Source organism: Salmo salar, chromosome 04, assembly GCF_965601325.2.
Source record: "Salmo salar chromosome 04, fSalSal1, whole genome shotgun sequence".
NCBI classification, from domain to species: Eukaryota; Metazoa; Chordata; class Actinopteri; order Salmoniformes; family Salmonidae; genus Salmo; species Salmo salar.
Window position 1 is genome coordinate 38299334 of NC_138294.1, and position 23090 is coordinate 38322423.

At 41.2% G+C, this 23090-nt stretch overlaps 1 protein-coding gene across 2 annotated transcripts in view; it reads left to right on the plus strand.

Moving 5' to 3' along the window:
• alg8 (ALG8 alpha-1,3-glucosyltransferase) overlaps positions 1-22837 on the plus strand; it is a 43405-nt gene extending 20568 nt beyond the window's left edge. For both annotated transcript variants that reach the window (XM_045716814.2, XM_014195768.3), the window contains exons 6-13: positions 3612-3738; positions 4008-4111; positions 8462-8582; positions 10902-11041; positions 16787-16926; positions 17194-17291; positions 17428-17500; positions 22158-22837. In XM_045716814.2, the coding sequence (XP_045572770.1) occupies positions 3612-3738; positions 4008-4111; positions 8462-8582; positions 10902-11041; positions 16787-16926; positions 17194-17291; positions 17428-17500; positions 22158-22383 (1029 nt within the window). In that variant the 3' untranslated portion in view covers positions 22384-22837. The remainder of the gene's footprint in view (positions 1-3611; positions 3739-4007; positions 4112-8461; positions 8583-10901; positions 11042-16786; positions 16927-17193; positions 17292-17427; positions 17501-22157) is intronic.
• The last annotated feature ends 253 nt before the right edge of the window (positions 22838-23090 follow it).

The following is a 23090-nucleotide window of genomic DNA, read 5'->3' on the forward strand; positions in this document are numbered from 1 at the left end:
ATTCACCTTTCAGCAGGACAATAACCTAAAACACAAAGCCAAATCTACACTGGAGTTGCTTACCAAGAAGAAAATATAAGTGGTGCAGTGGTCTAAGGCACTACATCGCAGTGCTAGCTGTGTCACTAGAGATCCTGGTTGGAGTCCAAGCTCTTTCGCAGCCGGCCGCGACCAGGAGGCCCATGGGGCGGCGCACAATTGGCCCAGCATCTTCCGGGTTAGGGAGTTTGGCCGGCAGGGATGTTCTTGTCCCATCACGCTCTAGCGACTCCTGTAGCAGGCCAGGTGCAATGCACGCCGACGCAGTCGCCAGGTGTACGGTTTTTCCTCCGACACATTGGTGCATCTTGCTTCCGGGTTAAGCGGGCATTGTGTCAAGAAGCAGTGCACCTTGGCTGGGTTGTGTTTCGGAGGACGCGTGGCTTTCGACCTTCGCCTCTCCCGAGTCCGTACGGGAGTTGCAGCGATGGGACAAGACTGTAACTACCAATTGGATACCACGAAATTGGGGAGAGAAGAGAAGAAAATATTAATGTTCCTGAGTAGCCGAGTTACAGTTTTGTCTTGTTCTTTTTTACATTTTTTTTTATTTAACTAGGCAAGTCAGTTAAGAACAAATTCTTATTTACAATGACGGCCTACCAAAAGGCAAAAGGCCTCCTGCTGGGATTAAAAATGAAAAATAAAAATATAGGACAAAACACACATCACGACAAGAGAGACACCACAACACTACATAAAGAGAGACCTAAGACAACAACATAGCAAGGCAGCAACACATGAAAAAACAGTATGGTAGCAACACAACATGACAACAACATGGTAGCAGAACATGGCAGCAGCACAACATGGTAGCAGCACAAAACATGGTGAAAATTATTGGGCACAGACAACAGTACAAAGGGCAAGAAGGTAGTGACAACAATACATCACACGAAGCAGCCACAACTGTCAGTAAGAGTGTCCATGATTTGAGTCTTTGAATGAAGAGATGGAGTTAAGACCATCCAGTTTGAGTGTTTTTTGCAGCTCGTTCCAGTCGCTAGCCGCAGGGAACTGAAAAGAGGAGCGATCCAGGAATGTGTGTGCTTTGGGGACCTTTAACAGAATGTGACTGGCAGAACGGGAGTTGTATGTGGAGGATGAGGGTTGCAGTAAGTATCTCAGATGGGGGGGAGTGAGGCCTAAGAGGGTTTATAAATAAGCATCAACCAGTGGGTCTTGCGACAGGTATGACCATTTTACAGAGTATAGAGTGCAGTGATGTGTCCTATAAAGAGCATTGGTGGCAAATCTGATGGCCGAATGGTAAATAACATCTAGCCGCTCGAGAGCACCATTACCTGCCGATCTATAAATTACGGCTCCGTAGTCTAGCATGGGTAGGATGGTCATCCTAAATCTGCTAGAAAATCTATCGCACAATCTGGAAATGGTCTTGCCAGAGCTTGAAGAATTTAAAGAATAATGGGCAAATGAAAGACTCACAGCTGTAATAGCTGCCAAAGGTGATTCTAACATGTATTGACTCAGGGGGTTGAATACTTATCTAATCAAGATATATTAGTGTTTTTTCTCATTACCTTTCTTTTATTTATTTATTTTTTTTTTACAAATGTTAGAATTCTTCTTCCACTTTGATATTAGAGAGTATTTTGTGTAGATAATTGACAAAAAAAGGACAATTAAATCCATTTCAATCCCACTTTGTAACACAACAAAATGTGGGAAAAGTCAAAGGGTGTGAATACTTTTTGAAGGCACTGTAGGTAGGGGTAAAAATGACTAGGCAATCAGGATAGCTCAACAGAGTAGTGTGTGTGTGTGTGTGTGTGTGTGTGTGTGTGTTAGATGGCAGTGAAGTATGTGTGGGTAGAGTCCAGTGAATGTGCATAGAGCCAGTCCAAGAGAGTCTGTGCAACAAAAAAAGGTAAATACAAATACTCCGGGTGGCCATTTTATGAACTGTTCAGCAGTCTTATGGCTTGGGGGTAGAAGCTGTTAAGGAGCCTTTTGGTCCCAGATTTGGCGCTCCGGTACCGCTTGCCGTGCGGTAGCAGAGAGAGCGGTCTTTGCGTTCCTGGAGTCTGTGACAATTTTTTGGGCCTTCCTCTGACACCGCCTAGTATAAATGGCAGGGAGCTCGGCCCTAGTGATGTACAGGGCTGTACACACTACCCTCTGTAGTGCGGTCAGATGCCAAGCAGTTGCCATACCAAGCGGTTATGCAACCAGTCAAAATGCTAAAAATGGTGCAGCTGTAGAACTTTTTGATAATCTGAGGGCCCAGGACAAATCTTTTCAGCCTCCTGAGGCGGAAGAGGTGTTGTCGTGCCCTCTTCACGACTGTGTTGGTGTGTTTGGACCATAATAGGTCCTTAGTGATGTATACACCGAGGAACTTAAAGCTCTCGAACCGCTCCACTACAGCCTTGTTGATGTGAATGGGGGCGTCCTCGGCCCGTCGTTTCCTGCAGATCAATGCGTCACATGCGCCGAATACAACAGGTGTAGACCTTACAGTGAAATGCTTACTTACGAGCCTCTAACCGACAGTGCTGTTTCAAAAAACATGGATAAGAATAAGAGATAAAAGTAACAAGTAATGAAAGAGAAGCAGTTAAAAATAACAATATATACAGGGGGGTGCCGGTGCAGAGTCAATGTGCGGGGGCACCGGTTAGTTGAGGATGATCAGCTTCTTTGTCTTGCTTACATTGAGGGAGAAGTTGTTGTCCTGACACCACACTGCGAGGTCTCTAACCTGCTACCTATAGGCTGTCTCGTCGTTGGTGATCAGGCCTACCACCGTCGTGTCGTCGGTAAACTTAATGATGGTGTTGCAGTCGTGGGTGAACAGGGAGTACAGGAGGGGACTTAGAACGCACCCCTAAAGGGGCCCCTGTGTTGAGGGTCAGCATGGCGGATGTGTTGTTGCCTACCCTCACCACCTGGGGGTACCTGTCCGGAAGACAGGATCCATTTGTAGCGGGAGTTGTTCAGTCCCAGGGTCCTTAGCTTAGTGATGAGCTTGGAGTGCATTTCATGGCTACAGATGTGAGTGCTATGGGACGATAGTCATTTAGAGAGGTTACCTTGGCATTCTTGGGCAGAGGGACTATGGAGGTCTGCTTGAAAAATCTAGGTATTACAGACTGGGTCAGGGAAAGGTTGAAAATGTCAGTGAAGACACTTGCCACCTGGTCAGTGCATGCTCTTGAGTACGTGTCTTGGTAATCCGTCTGGCCTTGCGAATGTTAACCTGTTTAAAGGTCTTATTCACATCAGCTATGTAGAGAGTGATCACATGCATGGTTCAGTGTTGCTTGCCTCAAAGTGAGCATATAAGGCATTTAGCTCGTCTGGTAGGCTCGTGTCACTGGGCAGCTCGCGGCTGGGTTTCCCTTTGTAATCCAAGATAGTTTGCAAACCATGCCACATCCGATGAGCATCCGAGCCGGTGTAGTAGGATTCGATCTTAGTCCTGTGTTGAAGCTTTGCCTGTTTGATGGTTTGTAGGAGGGCGTAGCGGGATTTTCTTTATAAGCGGATTACTGTCTTTTCATACAGACATTTGAAGCTATTATATGACATTATTTCTGGTTGAGCAGGGCAGGCACCTGGAGGGGGCGTTGCTCTTCGCTGTTCTCCTGAACCTGAAACACATCTACCTGTACATTGCTCCTGCCTATGGGATCTTCCTGCTGCGGAGCTACTGCTTCACCGAGGACAACACAGGTAACAGAGATAACACCAGAGCTAGCAGGTTACACAGGGTAACTCAGAGTTAGCTGTTGGGTGAAAAACAGAAAATAAACATTTTCAGGAGAAACACCAGAGACGTTACCTGGGTAACAGTAAGCTTGAATACTGGTTGATGGCATCTCAAATGAATTTGATTCTGAATAATGAGATAATATGATTGTAATAAACTCACTGATCAAAGATTTTATATCCAACCAGACAGTTTATTCACTCAGTTCCTCTCTGTTGTGTGTTTCCTTCAGATGGCTCAGTGAGATGGAGCAGTTTCAGTCCTCTTCGTCTGGTAGCCCTGGGATCTATCGTGATCTCTGTCTGCGCCCTGTCCTTTGGTCCATTCATTGCTATGGTACAGTAGGTACTCTGTCAGTACAACAGCAGAATTCTAGCAGAGCATGCTGATGTAGATACCATTTAGGTTTATTTTTACCTCTGTCAGGGTCGCATTAATGCAGGATTTGGCATTTTTCACCCAGAAAAGGAAAGATAAAACACTTGCTGCATTTTGTAAATGCACATCTAAAATGTGACTCGTTTCAGGAAACTTGGCGTATGTCGCGTGTCATTAGTTCACAAGAGAGGCATTTCATTAAAATGCATTTTGGGCAGAAATGCCTTCTGGAACATGTGAACTTACATGTGCCTTAATAACAAACTTGTATGCCACCTGTAAATACGACTACAATTGTTAATTTACGAGCCTAGTTGGTTTACCCACGGAAAAAGACTAGAACCTTCCCGCTAGCCATGATTGGCTGAGATAATGGATGGGCTGGACATGCCAAGAGATGAGTTCGGATTGGTCTGCCATGTAGCGCGCTTCTGTCTATAGCATGAGCTGCTCAGTATGTGTAGATAATCATTTCTAACTCGGCTTTTTTGAAAGATATGAAAAACTGCAAAAGTGTTGCTAAGGCACTCCACTTTCTGGAGGACCGAGTTTTGAAATCAGTGGAATGCCCGGTGGAAGCAGATTACGATAGCTAAGGAGATGGAGAAAATTCAGGCGTCTCATTGCAAATGCAGAGGGAGTCGAAAAGAGAACACAGAAGGCTTTTGTATAAAACACCTGTCCCCGAATAACATCCTCAAACTAAGGGCAACCATGGCATCCGTGACAGCGAGGGAGAAGCGTTCATTTATGTATACAGGTAAGAGAGTCTAGCTTGCTACATTTTCAGATATTATAAGTTTCTAATTTGATCAGAAAATCGTTTTCATTGCAAGTAAAAGCATACTGTTAGCTAGCTAGCTAACGTTAGCTGACTTACTCGCTAGCTAACGTTACGTGTATGGTCTATGTAGTAATGTTATTTGTATCTCAGATCCATTTGCCTTGCTAGTTAAAACCTAATGTTAGCTAGCTAGCTAACATTGAACCTAGTTGGTTTGATATAGTGTGTGTTTACCAGAGATGGTAATGTGAAGAACAACATGACCTGCACCGATGTCAAATTAGGATATAAAGTTAGGGGCCTCACAAGTGGTGCAGCGGTCTAAGACACTGCATCGCTGGGCCAATTGTGCACCGCCCTATGGGACTCCCAATCTCAGCCGGTTGTGATACAGCCCGGGATAGAACCAGGGTCTGTAGTGACACCTCTAGCACTGAGATGCAGTGCCTCAGACCGCTGCGCCACTCGGGAGCCTTAAACTTAATGCTAGCTAGCTAACAAGCTAGAAACTATTTATTTTATTTTATTATGAAGTTGCTTTTAGTTGCCTTGTTTGCTAGATTGACATATACTAAATTCATTTTTAAACGGGTGGGTTTATTGGTGTTAAAACACACCAGTTATGCCAGTTATGGACCACCAGGCTGCTGATGTCATATCTTTTCATAACGACAACAACAAGTTTGATGTCGGACGACAATAGAACGTTCATGATGTCACTGCGACAACTGTATACAGACATGTCGATAGACGTACCAAAACATTCAAGGGACATTTTCTCAAAAGTGGGGTTACAAGTTTATCAACGTTCAAAGAATTACGTTCCCTTTGTTTCTTAATTGTAGTGTATGATATACAATTTTCTAGCTCTGAGTATCTACTTTTATTGGCAGTAGAATGGCCTTACTGAAGAGCTCAGTGACTTCCAACGTGGCATTGTCATAGGATGCCACCTTTCCAACAAGTCAGTTCGTCAAATTTCTGCCCTGCTAGAGCTGCCCCGGTCAACTGTAAGTTTTGTTATAGTGAAGTGGAAAGTAGAAGCAACGACGGCTCAGCCGCGAAGTGGTAGGCCACACAAGCTCACAGAACGGGACCGCTGAAGTGTGTAGCGTGTAACAATCATCTGTCCTCGGTTACAACACTCACTACAGTTCCAAACTTCCTCTGGAAGCAACGTCAGCACAATAACTGTTCATCTGGAGATTCATGAAATTGGTTTCCATGGTCGAGCAGCTGCATACAAGCCTAAAATCACCTCATGTGCAATGACGAGCGTCGGTTGGAGTGGTGTAAAGCTCGCGCCATTGGACTCTGGAGCAGTGGAAACGCATTCTCTGGAGTGATGAATCACGCTTCACCATCTGGCAGTTCAACGGGCGAATCTGGGTTTTGCTGATGCCAGGAGAACACTACCTACCCGAATGCATAGTGCCAACTGTAAAGTTTTTGGTGGAGCTGGAATAATGGTCTTGGGCTGTTTTTCATGGTTCGGGATAGGCCCCTTAGTTCTGGTGAAGGGAAACCTTAGCCCTTTTTTTGAGATGTTCGACGAGCAGGTGTCCTTATACTTTTGGTCATGTAGTGTGTGGCTGCTAGCCAAATAGCATTGCACTTTTATTGTCATTCGATGAAATCATACTAAAATATGTTGTGTGAAGAAAAAACATAGTTTCACGCCCTTTCTCACTCTATTGAAGAAAAACAAAAAAACACTGACTTTCAATATAGAACGCACTTGAAATAGTTAAAAACACAGATTTATTTTTGGTCTGTTTTTTAAAATGCAGATTTCTGGAAGCTAATTAGACCCCTTATATTTTTGCTGCAGCTCTCTGCCCCCTGATTGCTGAATCATTAACCCATATTTTGCCGATATATATCTGGTAATATCCCCAAGGTTTGGAAGGTGGCCTTGGTAAGCCCACTTCATAAAGATGGTGACCCTTGTGACCTAAATAATTATTGCCCTATTTCTAAACTTTCTTGCCTAGCTAAAATATTACAATCCTTAATTCATTCTCAGCCAAGATATTTCTTGTCTTTGAAATGTATTCTAAATGTACATCAGTCGGGTTTTAGACCAGATCTCTGCTGCATCCCTAGTTATAAATGATGTGGTTAACTGTATGGATAAAAGTCAACATTGTGCTGCCCTCTTCATTGACCTGTCAAAGGCTTTCAATACTGTTGATCACTCACTGCTAATTCAGCAGCTTTCCTCAATTGGCCTAGACCAGGCTGCATGTAACTGGTTTAAAAATGACTTGACAGATGCATATTGAGTTCTTTATACTGATGGTGTTAAATCAGGTTTCCTGGTTATTACGAAAGGTGTCCCACAGCGGTCGATTCTGGGTCCTGTATTTTTGACTGTTCACTTTAACAATATCGACTTGTCTGTAAAAAGTTGTCACCTGCACTTGTATGCGATGATACTGTTGTGCATGCTATTGTCCCCACAGTTGACCAGGATCTATCTGAACTACAGTCTGCCTTCATTTTATTACAGAAAAACTTTATTGACCTGAAATTAGTACTGAATGCAGGTAAAAGTAAGTATATGTTGTTCTCTAGAGCGCAAAAAATATATACTTTAGATAGTGTCCATATTGATTGTGTCCCTGCTTACAAATATCTGGGTGTCTGGATAGATAAACAGCTCTCTTTTAAAAAGCATATTGATGAGTTAGTAAAGAAGCTGAGAATAAAATTGGGCTTCTATAGAAGTAGGTACTGGCTCTCGCTAAATAGTAGAAAGTAGTTATTCAGTCGACGTTCCTATCGGTGCTAGACTATGGCGACATCATCTGCATGAACGCAGCTGCCACTTCATTAAAGCCATTAGATGCAGTTTATCATAGCGCCTGCGGTTTATTACAGGTGGGAATTTTAGTACTCATCACTGCATTCTCTACCAGAAAGTTGGTTGGCCCTATTTGATTTCACGTAAGTTGATACATTGCTGTTTTCATTTATAAAGCCCTTGTACCTAACATCTTTACTAAACTTTAGACATACGAGTTCCGCACCCGGTCTCCGGGATGGCTAACTCTGGAAATTCCTTTGGTCTCTACTGAGTTAGGCAAATCAGCTTTTAGTTTGTTCCACCAGTAAGGTGTAAGAAATCTTAAAATTGTTCTTAAATTTGATGTTTTGGTGCCTCTAGGGGAATTCAGAAAGCTGATTGAGTACCTTTATAACTGATGAATGTGTTTGTTTTTTATGACCATGTTGTTTTTTCTGTTTGCATTTTGTATTTCTATTGATGTGTATTTTCTGTAATTTATGTAATTCAGGGCTCCTGTAAAAGAGACCTTGGTCTCAGTATGACTCTGATAAAATAAAGATTACATAAAATATATTAACTTTTTGTTGTACTTTATCTAACTGCTCTGTCAGTTATTTTGTATTAGTGACGCACTGAGCCAGCTCAAATAATTAATGTACTGGTGAATGTGATTGGGTATCTGCTGCTGTCTTAATAAAGGGATAGTTTAGTGACTGTAATTTCTCTCTCTCAGGGCCAGTTACCCCAGGTCCTTTCCAGACTCTTCCCCTTTAAGAGGGGCCTGTGCCACGCCTACTGGGCCCCTAACGTCTGGGCCCTCTACAACATGGTGGATAAAGCTCTGTCTGTGCTGGGTAAGGCACTGTTTACTCTCTCTATGACTTCAGTATGGGCCCGTATTCACAAAGTGTCTCAGAGTAGGAGTGCTGATCTAGGATCAGGTCCTCCCTGTCCATATAATCTTATGCATTATGATTTAACCCCCTAGAGTCGATTGACACACCGGTGCGTCAATCTAAGTTTTATATATATATATATATATAAAATCAGTCAGTTTACCCTCTCTTGGGTATGTGGGACGTGACCGTCCCACCTACGGGACACACTCACAACAGACAGTGAAATAGCAGGGCGGCAAATTCAAAACGACCAAAATCTCATAATTCAAATTTCTCAAACATACGACTATTTTACACCATTTTAAAGATACACTTCTCCTTAATGCAACCACATTGTCCGATTTCAGAAAGGCTTTACAGCGAAAGCAAAACATTAGATTATGTTAGGACACCACCTAAACAAGAAAAGCCACACAGCCAATTTCCTAGCATGGAGAGGCGTCACAAAAACCAGAAATACAGCTAAAATTAAGCACTAACCTTTGACGATCTTCATCAGATGACACTCATAGGACACCATGTTACACAATACATGTATGTTTTGTTCGATCAAGTTCATATTTATATCCAAAAACAGCATTTTACATTGGCGCGTGATGTTCAGAAAATGTTTGCCTCCCAAAACTTCCTGTGAATGTGCACATTAATTTACAGAAATACTCATCATAAACGTTGACAAAATATATAACAATTATTTAAAGAATTATAGATATACTACTTCTTAATGCAACTGCTGTGTCAGATTTCAAAATAACTTTACGGAGAAAGCACATTGTTCAATATTCTGAGTACAGAGTTCAGCCATCAATTCAAGCTATACAGTTACCCGCCAAGTTCTGGCATCAACAAAACTCAAAATTAGTGTTATAAATCTTTCCTTACCTTTGCTGATCCTCGGCCCAATGCACTCGCAGGACTCCCACTTCCACAAGAAATGTTCATTTGTTCGATAAAGTCCATCATTTATGTCCAAATACCTCCGTTTTGTTGGCGCGTCCAGAACACTATTCCAAAGGCACGATACGATGTTTACAATCAATCCTTAGGGTGTTTTTAACATAAATAATCGATAATATTCCAACCGGACAATAGCGTATTCATTACAGAACAAGAAAAAAAATGCTAGCCATGTGTACCCGCGCATGAAGTAACTACATGACCTCAGACAGTCCACTGCTTGAACCGGCTGTTATTCCCTCAAAATTCACCATGGAAGCCTCAAACAACTTTCTAAAGACTGTTGACATCTAGTGGAAGCCTTAGGAAGTGCAAAATGACCCCTAAGTCACTGTAGTTTGGAAAGGGAATTAATTTTAAAAAAAACTACAGCCTCAGATTTTCAACTTCCTGGTTGGATTTTTCTCAGGTTTTTGCCTGCCATATGAGTTCTGTTATACTCACAGACATCATTCAAACAGTTTTAGAAACTTCAGAGTGTTCTATCCAAATCTACTAATAATATGCATATTCTAGTTTCTGGGCCCGAGTAGTAGGCAGTTTAATTTGGGTACGTTTTTCATCCGGCCGTGAAAATACTGCCCCCTACCCAAGAGAAGTTAAGCTAGAGATATGTTTTGCATCGGATGCATCTCAATCCAGCACATCTGCCGATGTGGAACTTCTGATGTTGCACCGCATTTGCGGTGAAAGGTGGCAGAGCTAGAGCGGTGTTCGTCAGACCATGAGACATCTCGAAAATCGGTCTTCTCACAAAAACGTCTGTAGTGTTATGAATCACGAACACAACGGTGGTCTCCGTTTTGCTCTGCGACCCCCACAAGTGTCAGGGGACTCATCTGAAGTCGGTACCGTCGATGTGCCAACTTCTGTTTGTAGCGTCCAAACCGTTTGGGCTACAAACTAATGTGACCCCACTGTGGAAAGGGGACTCGTCTGAAAGTAACCGGTACCAGTTTTAAAAAATGAATAGAAGTATGTAGGTAGTTTTGTGCTTACCCATAAAAAGAGGTAAAATACAGTAAAAAATATATATTTTATTGAGCTTTCTTATATCTCCTAGACACTTCAATACCTTCTTTTTACATTTATGAATGTGTTATTCAATGTGTTTCAATGGGATATAGTAGTAAAGGCCAAATTCAATAGGGGCTTGTCAGAGAAAATGTTGGATTGCTAGAAAGTAGCCTATTAATGGGCTGGAGAGTATTTGTATTTATTATGGGCTGGAGAGTCACCGACTCATGGAATAATATTACTGGTTTGAAGGTATTTGAGGGGATTTAACAGGGGTTTAATGGCTGGTGTGTTTCTCAGGTGTGCGTCTGAAGCTGTTGGATGTGGCAAAGCTTCCCAAAGCCTCAATGACTGGTGGATTGGTGCAGGAGTTCCAGCACTCCATCCTCCCCTCCGTCTCTCCCTCCATTACACTCATCTGCACTCTGCTCTCCATAATGGTGAGCATTATCTCAGGCTATAATTCTGCAGCCTTGTTCAGAATCACCACTAAAGACCAGGGGTTGGAACTGGTTCAGGGATCAGAATCAAAAACTGGTCAACATTTTTCGAGGAACAGAATCAGAACCGGAAACGAAAGTGATCTAGCTATACTGTTCCGGAACAGAACCATTATTTTCATTGAATGGGAACCGTTTAATAACATTATTTTACGTTCCAGGCATTTTTTCAGTCCCACAAAAAAAACATAAGGCATCTACTTTCTGTGTCTGCCTGCCGGCTGAAAATCTTTGCCAGTGTGTGTGCATGTGTAGACATTCAAAGTTCCTCCATAGAAGCCGCTCCTCCGTAGGTATAATTATGTGGGCCTAATTCAGATAATGCATGTCATAACAAGGTGCCCAGCGCTTCAACCCAAGCCTCACCCTCCACCCTCTCTCGCTCTCTCCCCACCCGCAAAATTTCAGTCACATTGTGCATGTAAACAACTTAGGTAGCCCAATAGCAAGCTGCTCTATCCGCACTGATTGGTGACGTAATTTAATGACGATTTCAGAGGTTTAAAAAGGAACAGAAAGGAACGATATAAACCAGTGCTTTTTGGGGGTTGGGACCGGTTCAGAACTTTATTTTACAAGTCGGAACAATGGAACAGAACAAAAATAATAATGGTTCTGTTCAGAAAGAAACAATTGGAAAATCATTTTGGTTCCAACTGTCACATTGGAGAGACGAAGCAGGTAGGGGAGTAAAACATTTAATACAGTTGAAGTCGGAAGTTTAAATACATCTTAGCCAAATACATTTAAACTCAGTTTTTAACAATTCCTGTCATTTAATCCTAGTAAAAATTCCCTGTTTTAGGTCAGTTAAGATCACCACTTTATTTTAAGAATGTGAAATGTCAGAATAATAGTAGAGAGTGATTTATTTCAGCATTTATTTCTTTCATCACATTCCCAGTGGGTCAGAAGTTTACATACAATCAATTAGTATTTGGTAGCATTGCCTTTAAATTGCTTAACTTGGGTCAAACGTTTCGTGTAGCCTTCCACAAGCTTCCAACAATAAGTTGGGTGAATTTTGGCCCATTCCTCCTGACAGAGCTAGTGTAACTGAGTCAGGTTTGTAGGCCTCCTTGCTCGCACACACTTTTTCAGTTCTGCCCACAAATGTTCTATAGGATTGAGATCAGGGCTTTCTAATGGCCACTCCAATACCTTGACTTTGTTGTCCTTAAGCCATTTTGCCACAACTTTGGAAGTATGTTTGGGGTCATTGTCGATTTGGAAGACCCATTTGCGACCAAGCTTTAACTTCCTGACTGATGTCTTAAGATGTTGTTTTAATATATCCACATAATTTTCCTCCCTCATGATGCCATCTAGTTTGTGAAGTGCACCAGTCCCTCCTGCAGCAAAGCACCCCCACAACATGATGCTGCCACCCCCGTGCTTCACGGTTAGGATGGTGTTCTTCGGCTTGCAAGCATCCCCCTTTTTCCTCTAAACATAACAAAGGTCATTATGTCCTAACAGTTCTATTTTTGTTTCATCAGACCAGAGGACATTTCTCCAAAAAGTACGATCTTTGTCCCCATGTGCAGTTGCAAACTGTAGTCTGGCTTTTTTATGGCAGTTTTGGAGGAGTGGCTTCTTCCTTACTGAGTGTCCTTTCAGGTTAGGTTGATATAGGACTCGTTTGACTGTGGATATAGATACTTTTGTACCTGTATCCTCCAGCATCTTCACAAGGTCCTTTGCTGCTGTCCTGGGATGGATTTGCACTTTTCGCACCAAAGTGCGTTCATCTCTAGGAGACAGAAAGCGTCTCCTTCCTGAGCGGTATGACGGCTGCGTGGTCCCATGGTGTTGATACTTGCGGACTATTGTTTGTACAGATGAATGTGGTACCTTCAGGCGTTTGGAAATTGCTCCCAAGGATGAGCTGGACTTGTGGAGGTCTACATTTTTTTCTGAGGTCTTGGATGATTTCTTTTGATTTTCCCATGATGTCAAGCAAAGAGGCACTGAGTTTGAAGGTAGGCCTTGAAATACATCCACAGGTACACCTCCAATTGACTCAAATGATGTCAATTAGCCTATCAGAAGCTTCTAAAGCCATGAAATAATTTTCTGGAATTTTCCAAGCTGTTTAAAGGCACAGTCAACTTAGTGTATGTAAACTTCTGACCCACTGGAATTGTGATACAGTGAATTATAAGTGAAATAATCTGTCTGTAAACGATTGTTGGAAAAATTACTTGTGTCATGCACAAAGTAGATGTCCTAACCGACTTGCCAAAACTATAGTTTGTTAACAAGAAACTTGTGGAGGGGTTGAAAAACGAGTTTTAATGACTCCAACTTAAGTCTATGTGAACTTCCGAATTCAACTGTATATAACGGACATAGAACGAGACAGGAACAGCGTTAGCTAACTGGTAACACAAACCAAAAAAAAACAATTAATGCAGCAGCAGGGAACAGAGCAAGGGAACTGACCAATATAGGGGAGGAAATAAACAGATGAGTGAGTCCAGGTGAGTCCATTATCGCTGATGCGCGTGACGAGGGAAGGCAGGTGTGCGTAATAGATGATAGGAGTGAGTGATGCAGGGCAGCCTGGCGCCCTCAAGCGCCAAGGGGGGAAGAGCGGGAGCAGACGTGACACCAACCCCAGCCCAACCAAGCAAACTTAATCTACTGTATGTTCATGTAATAATGCAGTTGTTTTTGAACAGATAATATCAGAGCTACATTACCAGTCAAACGTTTTGACACCTACACATTCAGTGGTTTTTCTTTATTTGTACTATTTTCTAAATTAATAGTGAAGATATCAAAACTAAGAAATAACACATAGTAACCAAAAAAGTGTTAAATATATTTAGATTATTTTTTTATTTTAGATTCTTCAAAGTAGCCACCTTTTGCCTTGAAGACAGCTTTGCACATTCTTGGCATTCTCTCAACCAGCTTCACCTGGAATGCTTTTCCAACAGTCTTGAAGGAGTTCCCACATATGCTGAGCACTTGTTGGCTGCTTTCCCTTCACTCTGCGGTCCAACTCATCCCAAACCGTCTCAATTGGGTTGAGGTCGGGTGATTGTGAATGCCAGGTCATCTGATGCAGCACTCCATCACTCTCCTTGGTCAAATAGCCCTTACACAGCCTGGAGGTGTTTTGGGTAATTTTCCTTTTGAAAAACAAATGATAGTCCCACTAAGCGCAAACCAGATGGGATAACGTATCGCTGCAGAATACTGTGGTAGCCATGCTCGTTAAGTGTGCCTTGAATTCTAAATAAATCACAGACAGTATCACCAGTAAAGCACCATCACACCTCCTCCATGCTTCACGGTGGGAACCACACATGCGGAGATCATCCGTTCACCTACGCTGCGTCTCACAAAGACATGGCGGTTGGAACCAAAAATCTCAAATTTGGGCTCATCAGACGATTGCTCGTGTTTCTTGGCCCAAGCAAGTCTCTTCTTCTTATTGGTATCCTTTTAGTACTGGTTTCTTTGCAGCAATTTGACCATGAAGGCCTGATTCATGCAGTCTTCTCTGAACAGTTGTTGTTGACGTGTGTCTGTTACTTGAACTCTGTGAAACATTTATTTGGGCTGCAATCTGAGGCTGGTAACTCTAATGAACTTATCCTCTGCAGCAGAGGTAACTCTGGGTCTTCTATTCCTGTGGCGGTCCTCATGAGAGCCAGTTTGATCATAGCGGTTGATGGTTTTTACAACTGCGCTTGAAGAAACTGTCAAAGTTATTAAAATGTTCCTGCTTGACTGACCTTCATGTCTTAAAGTAATGATGGACTGTCGTTTCTCTTTGCTTATTTGAGCTGTTCTTGCCATACTATGGTTGGGCTATCTTCTGTATACCACCCCTACCTATTCAACAGCCAGTGACACATCAGCGCGCCAAATTTAAAACCACAAAATGTCATAATTCAAAGTTCTCAAACATAGGACTATTTTACACCATTTGAAAGACAAGACTCTCGTTAATCTAAGCACATTGTCCGATTTCAAAAACGCTTTACAGCGAAAGCAAAACATTAGATTATGTTAGGAGAGTACATAGCCAGAAATAACCACACAGCCATTTTTCAAGCAAGCATATATGTCACAAAACCCCAAAACACAGCTAAATGCAGCACTAACCTTTGATGATCTTCATCAGATGACACTCCTAGGACATTATGTTATACAATACATGCATGTTTTGTTCAATCAAGTTAATATTTCTATATAAAAAAACAGCTTTTTACATTAGCATGTGATGTTCAGAACTAGCAACTAGCCTACACACCGCAAACTTCTGGTGAATTTACTTAATTACTCAGCATAAAACGTTCACAAAATACATAACAATTATTTAAAGAATTATAGATACAAAACTCCTTTATGCAATCGCGGTGTCAGATTTTAAAATAGCTTTTCGGCGAAAGCACATTTTGCAATATTCTGAGTAGATTGCCCGGCCATCACGGCTAGCTAATTTGACACCCACCAAGTTTGGCCCTCACCAAACTCAGATTTACTATAAGAAAAATTGGATTACCTTTGCTGTTCTTTGTCAGAATGCACTCCCTTCTACTTCAACAACAAATGTTGTTTTGGTTCGAAATAATCCATAGTTATATCCAAATAGCTCCGTTTTGTTCGTGCGTTCAGGTCACAATCCGAAGGGTGACGCGCGAGCGCATTTCGTGACAAAATATTTCAAAATATTCCATTACCGTACTTCGAAGCATGTCAAACGCTGTTTAATTTTTATGCGATTTGTCTCGTAAAATAGCGATAATATTCCAACCGGGCGACGTTGTATTCATTCAAAGACTGAAAGAACAAAATGGAGAATTCACATGAACGCGCATCTCCAGTGTCACTGTCCTCAGCCTGACCAGTAACAAACAGAGCTGCTGTACTTAGCCCAGAGACTGCAGACATCTCATTACACTTTCTGGCGCCTTCTGAGAGCCAATGGAAGCCTTAGAAAATGTCACGTTACAGCAGAGATGCTGTATTTTCGATAGAGAGGCTAAAGAAGGACAATAAATTGTCAGACAGGGCACTTCCTGTATGGAATCTTCTCAGGTTTTGGCCTGCCATATGAGTTCTGTTATACTCACAGACACCGTTCAAACAGTTTTAGAAACTTTAGAGTGTTTTCTATCCAAAGCTACTAATTATATGCATATTCTCGTTTCTGGGCAAGAGTAGTAACCAGTTTAAATTGGGTACGTTTTTTATCCGGCCGTGCAAATACTGCCCCCTAGCCCCAACAGGTTAAGAAGGAAAGAAATTCCACAAATTAACTTTTAACAAGGCCACTTGTTAATTAAAATGCATTCCAGGTGACTACCTCATGATCTGGTTGAGAAAATGCCAAGAGTGTGCAACGCTGTCATCGAGGCAAAGGGTGTCTACTTTCAAGAATCTAAAATCTAAAATATATTTAGATTTTTTTTAACACTTGTTGGACACTACATGATTCCATATGTGTTATTTCATAGTTTTGATGTCTTCACTATTATTCTACAATGTAGAAAATAATAAAAGAAATAAAGAAATACCCTTGAATGAGTAACTGTGTCCAAACTTTTGACTGGTACTGTATATATTTGGAAATTAATATATGGCTTTGGATAATGTGCACCAGCCTAAAGTAAAAGGTTTAAAGTTAATATACCACCCTCTCTCCCTGCCCCCCACCCCCCTCAGCCTGCAGTGTTGAGTATCTGGCATCGTCCGCGTGGTGCCCGGGGGTTCCTGCGCTGCCTGGTGGTCTGTGCCCTGGGCTCCTTCATGTTCGGTTGGCATGTCCACGAGAAGGCCATCATCATGGCCATACTGCCCTTCAGGTGAACTGCTGACATGTTGATATCAGATTCTGCTATCATTGACCCGTTGATTGAAACTGGGTCATATTCATTGGGGTACACTGGTGCAAAATGTTTTGCAACTGAAAACTGGGCTTTCTTATTGGACATCTCTGGTAGTCCCTCCCTGTTTAAGTAAATGTTATTTTGTTTGGTGCCTAATGAATACAACTCTGTGGCATAGTTGGTTACGTCTTTATTGTACAGCTCCTCTTCCTGTTATAATGGGTTTTGTGTTGTTTTTGGCAGCATACTGGCAGTTGAGAGCAGAGAGGATGCTGGGATCTTCCTGATGCTGACCACCACAGGGCATTACTCTCTGTTTCCACTTCTCTTCACTGCAGCAGGTAAGAGCCTCTGCAACTAGCCACCACTGGAGCCATTTGGGCTCCCTCTGAGAAGGCATTTTGTTATTTGCAATTAGAAATTTCATATTGTTTGATGAGGATCTTAATGTTTGTTTCTCAATCTTTGTTGTCACAGAGCTGCCCATCAAGGTCCTGTTGATGCTGCTGTTCACGCTCTACAGCTTCACCTCCTTAAAGAAACTGTTCAGGTGGGTGAACTTCCATGTTAGAGTAGATTTTGGGTGGTATTGATACGTGCATTTGGAAAGGATTCAGACCCCCATTGTTTTTTTCCCACATTTTGTTACGTTAAAGCCTTATTTTAAAATGGATTAAATTGTTTTTTTCCCTCATGAATCTATACAAAATACACCATAATGACAGAGCAAAAACAGGTTTTTAGAAATGTTTGCAAATTTATGTTGAAGCACATTTGGCAGCGATTACAGCCTCCTTCCTTCTTGGGTATGTCGCTACAAGCTTGGCACACCTGTATTTGGGAAGTTTCTCCCAGTCCCAGATCCTCTCAAGCTCTGTCAGGTTGGATGGGGAGCGTCGCTGCACAGCTATTTTCAGGTCTCTTCAGAGATCATCGATCAGGTTAAAGTCCGGGCTCTGGCTGGGCCACTCAAGGACATTCAGAGACTTGTCCCGAAGCCACTCCTGCGTTGTCTTGACTGTGTGCTTAGGGTCGTTGTCCTGTTGGAAGATTAACCTTCGCCCCAGTCTGAGGTCCTGAGCGCTCTGAAGCAGGTTTTCATCAAGGATCTCTCTGTACTTTGCTCCGTTCATCTTTGCCTCGATCCTGACTAGTCTCCCAGTCCCTGCCGCTGAAGAACATCCCCACAGCATGATGCTGCCACCACCATGCTTCACCGTAGGGATGGTGCCAGGTTTCCTCCAGACGTGACGCTTGGCATTCAGGCCAAGTAGTTCAATCTTGGTTTCATCAGACCAGAGAATCTTGTTTCTCATGGTCTGAGAGTGCTTTATATGCCTTTTGAAAAACTCCAAGTGAGCTGTCATGCCTTTTACTGAGGAGTGGCTTCTGTCTGGCCACTCTTCGATAAAGGCCTGATTGGTGGAGTGCTGCAGAGAGGGTTGTGCTTCTGGAAGGTTCTCCCATCTCCACAGAGGAACTCTGGAGCTTTGTCAGATTGACCATCGGATTCTTGGACCTCCCTGACCAAGGCCCTTCTCCCCCAATTGCTCAGTTTGGCCGGGCGGCCAGGAGGAGTCTTGGTGGTTCCAAACTTCTTCCATTTAAGAATGATGGAGGCCACAGTGTTCTTGGGACCTTCAATGCTGCAGAAATGTTTTGGTACCCTTTCCCAGATCTGTGCCTCGACACAATCCAGTCTCGGAGCTCTACGGGCAATTCCTTTGACCTCATGGCTTGGTTTTTACATGCACTGTCAACTGTGAGACCTTATATAGACAGGTGTGTGCCTTTCCAAATCATGTCCAATCAATTGAATTTACCACAGGTGGACTCCAATCAAGTTGTAGAAACATCTCAAGGATGATCAATGGAAACAGGAAGCACCTGAGCTCAATTTCAAGTCTCATAGCAAAGGGTCTGAATACTTATGTAAATAAGTTATTTATGTTTTTTAGGTTTAATAAATGTGCAAACATTTCTAAAAACCTGTTATCACTTTTTCATTATGAGGTATTGTGTGTAGATTGATGAGGAACTTTTTTTATTTGATTGATTTTAGAATAAGGCATAACAAAATATGGAAAAAGTGAAGGGGTCTGAATACTTTCCAAATGCACTGTATGTCAAGCTGATGACAACTAACTATATCATTATACATTTGTAATGCTCTCAGTCAAGGTGGTCCTTGATCAGTGGTGGAAAAAGTACCCAATTGTCATACTTGAGTAAAAGTAAAGATATTTTAATAGAAAATGACTGAGGTAAAAGTGACAGTCACCCAGTTAAATACTACTTGAGTAAATGTAATTGCTAAAATATTCTTAAGTATCAAAAATAAAAGTATAAATCATTTTAAATTCCTTGTATTAAGCAAACCAGATGGCACCATTTAAAAAATAATAATAAATGATATGTCCTGCTAAGCATTCAAAATGTAATGAGCTTTCTTAACTTTAAAGGAAAAGTTTTAAGTCAGTTTAAGGAAAATGTCCCCCTTAAATTAAGTGAAAAGTTATAGGTGCCCATGACGTCCCTTAAGTGCTTCATTCAGTATGGATATCAATGTAAACAACATTTATGGAGGTAAATGTTGCTGTCCTCTGCCCTATTTTCAAAAGAAAAACACCTAGCTAGCTAGGTAGCTACTTTGCTAAACAATGGAAGGTACACAATCCATGGCTACAAAGCTACCTACTCCGTAAGTTATCTTGTCGTGCAAGAAAGTAATATAAACAAGTTGAGAAAAAGTAAGTCAAAGAAATGTATTTTATTATCTTATGAATTTATTTGTTTCTCCTGTCTTAAATGTAGAAGTTCTATTTTGCTATCTCCCAAAATAAATATATATCTTTGAGGAGATGTTCATTAAGTGAATCAGGTCATCTCCATGGTAACCAGATACTTTTTCTGCTGCCATGCTTTCAAACTACCGTAAAACCCTTAAATGATGCCCTTACCCTAGGAAATGTTTGATGGGCTTTATATAACACCCTTTTACATTTCCCCGGTATACAGATAAATAAATAATTCCTTAAAGGAGACACTTAAGATGCTTTATGCATTCGGGCCCAGTTAAAGTATTTTTACTTAAGTACTTTACACCACTGTCCTTGATGATTAGTTGACAGTTCAATCAGGTGTGTAAGTGCTAGAACAAACCCTGCGCGCCCTGTGAGTTTGGGACCCTGATCTGAGAACATTGCTTTTATTTTATTTTTTTAATTTTCAGTCAATACAAACATACTCTACACATACAAATGACAGCATACAAATGCACACAAACATCAAGGACATCACACCTGCCCAGACCCACCTGCTCACACCCCCATCTCCAGCGCCCGCATCACTTTCCACCACAAGGCCTCAAACTACACCATTTTGCTTCACTCCATCGCCCACGCCCTTTCAACATTTAAATAACAAAGCATTTGACCTTTCCAGCTTTTAAGTGTATGTTTTTTCAAGATGATTGACGAGAAAAGTAGTTTCCAACCCATTGGGTATCTCACTGCACCCTCATATGTCATGTCTTGAAATATGGAGACCGACAGATTAAAAGTTAATTTACATTGTGATACTTCTGACAGCCAACTTTTGGACTTCATAGCATTCCCCGAAGGCATAAATTATTGACTCATTGATAGTTTTACACTTAAGACATGACTCTGTCGTTGTGCTGTAAAATTTGTGATTTTTGTCTCTTGTAAAATACATTCTATAAATTAGTTTATACTGGATTAAGCGTACATTTTAGTTAACAGTAATTTAGTTAGTTATGTTCCAACATTCCCTCCATCTTCTGCCAATATCAGTTCTTTTTAAGTTTATATTTTTTCCAAGAGGTTGTCAGTTGGATAGGCTCTCTGCAAGGTTTTGTATATCTTATCTATCATTTGAATATCCTTTTCTGACTCATAGGATTCCCTCAAGATTACTCTGATGTCTAAAAGATTTCAAATCGAAAAACCGTGATATCAAACTTTTAAATTGCATGTATTTGAAAATATCTACATTGATCGGTCCAAATTGCTTTTGAATTCTGTCATGGAAATAAATGTATTTCCTATTACCAAGACATTTACAATTTCTATGCCTTTAGTTTTCCATGTCAAATCAAATCATTTTCTATGCCTTTAGTTTTCCATGTGGACCAATTTATCAGTGAATTCTGAAACGCTATTCAAGGATTGTTCCATAGGGTTGTGCTTTAAGGGAGTGATATTGGTTCTTGTAGAAACCGTTTTATTTTCTTCCATGTTGTTATAGTGTTCTTAACTATGAAGTTGTTAATGTTCTTAACTTTATCCTAAAATAGACCCTTGAAAAGATTCGGTGAATGAGCATGCACATCTTCAATATGTACCTATTGTTCCTCTTTTGTGCTTTTAACTATATGTTGCAAGTAAAAGCCTTGGGTGGCGAGTTGATACAATTCCAAGTGTGGAAGGTTAAAACCACCCTCAGACTTAGGATGATGGGACATTTTTTTTTTTTTTATTCTATGACTTTTATTTGTCAATATAAAGTCTGTTATGACTGAGGTATACTTTTTTTAAAGGATGTTTTTGGTGGGATATTGGTATTACCAAGAATAAATATAAAAGCTTTGGGAGCTATGCCATTCTGAAGAGGTTTATTCTACCTGTAAAATGTATGTGACGATTGTTCCATTAAATTAGATCTGCTTTCATATTGTTGAGTAATGGGATAAAGTTATCTTTATATATTTGTTGTTTGTGGTCCACTTAAAGGATTGCTGTAGATCATGAGTTATTCTTTTTATTTTTCCTATTGCCGTTATTTTGTTTTTTTCTTCGTTCATGAGATTTTAGAGAATTCTGAAAATATTTTTAGCAAGGGAAGGCATTGAGTTTTCAATATTGGTCAAGTATATCAGGAGATAATCTGCAAGTAAGTTTAGTTAATATTCATGTTTACTAATACTGATACCTTTTGCGTTTGGGTCCTGTCTAAGAGCACTGCTTTTTGACAGAGCATAATTAGCTCCTATCTTGGTATAACCAGTGTCACTGTGTGCTGCTTAACATTATAGCTTCCTCACTCACAAATCCTTACCAGTTTTGATCTCGGGTACATGTGACCGCCCGTTTGAAAATGTACTAGCCAGTTGCACCATCGAAATAACACAAGTAGAAACATTTCAAGCTGTTTGAGTTTACACTACGATCTTAACTCTGTTACAGGGGTTCCATCCTTAACCCTCTGGAAACCACCTACCTCCTGGGCCTGGTTGCCGTGGAGATCCTCTGTGAGGTTGTTTACCCTCTGTCGCCGTGGCAGCATACCCTGCCCTTCGTGCCCCTGCTGGTGACATCAGTGTACTGCTCTCTGGGAGTCTCTTACTCCTTCATACGCCTCTACGTCTCTCTACTGAGGCAGGACGGGACAGACAAACACAAACAACTATGAGACAGAGAGAGACACTAGTGAGTAGTGACCAATTCACAATCAACCCCTTTGTTGTATCCCAAATAGTATACTATTCCCTGTGTAGTGCATTACTTTTGACCAGGGCCATATAGAATGTCATTTGTGATGCACTCTTTGTCTTACATTGGTGTGTAAAGAAAAAAGGTGGCGTTTCAAACTTTCTGCGATGCTGTTACGTGTCCATGCAGAGCAGATCTTCAAGTGTGCATCTATAAGTGTAGATTTGGGATGGGAAACACCAAGGAACAGTCACTTATCCTCTTGGGGGATGTATCATAGCATGAATATTATGTCTGTCTGAATGTGTGAAAACAAAAACAACTTGGACCAAATGTAACTCAAATGACAATGGAAAAGTGGGGAAATAGTATGAAATGGGATGAAGTTTATGCTGTATTTCTTATGTTTACAAATAAAAAGATAATAAACAGAATTTTGTATTATGATTATTTTGTGTGCACAGTGTGTGCGTAAACTGTATGTACAGTCAGATCCAAAAATATTGGCACCCTTGATAAAGATGAGCAAAAAAGACTGTACATAATAAATAATACAAATACTGAGCTATGTCTAATGCAAAAAGAGGGAAGATTATATTATTTTATACTAATACAATTGCTCAGTAATACTTGTTAAACAAAGACAGGGGTCAAAATTATTTTCACCCCTGTTTTCAATACTTCACC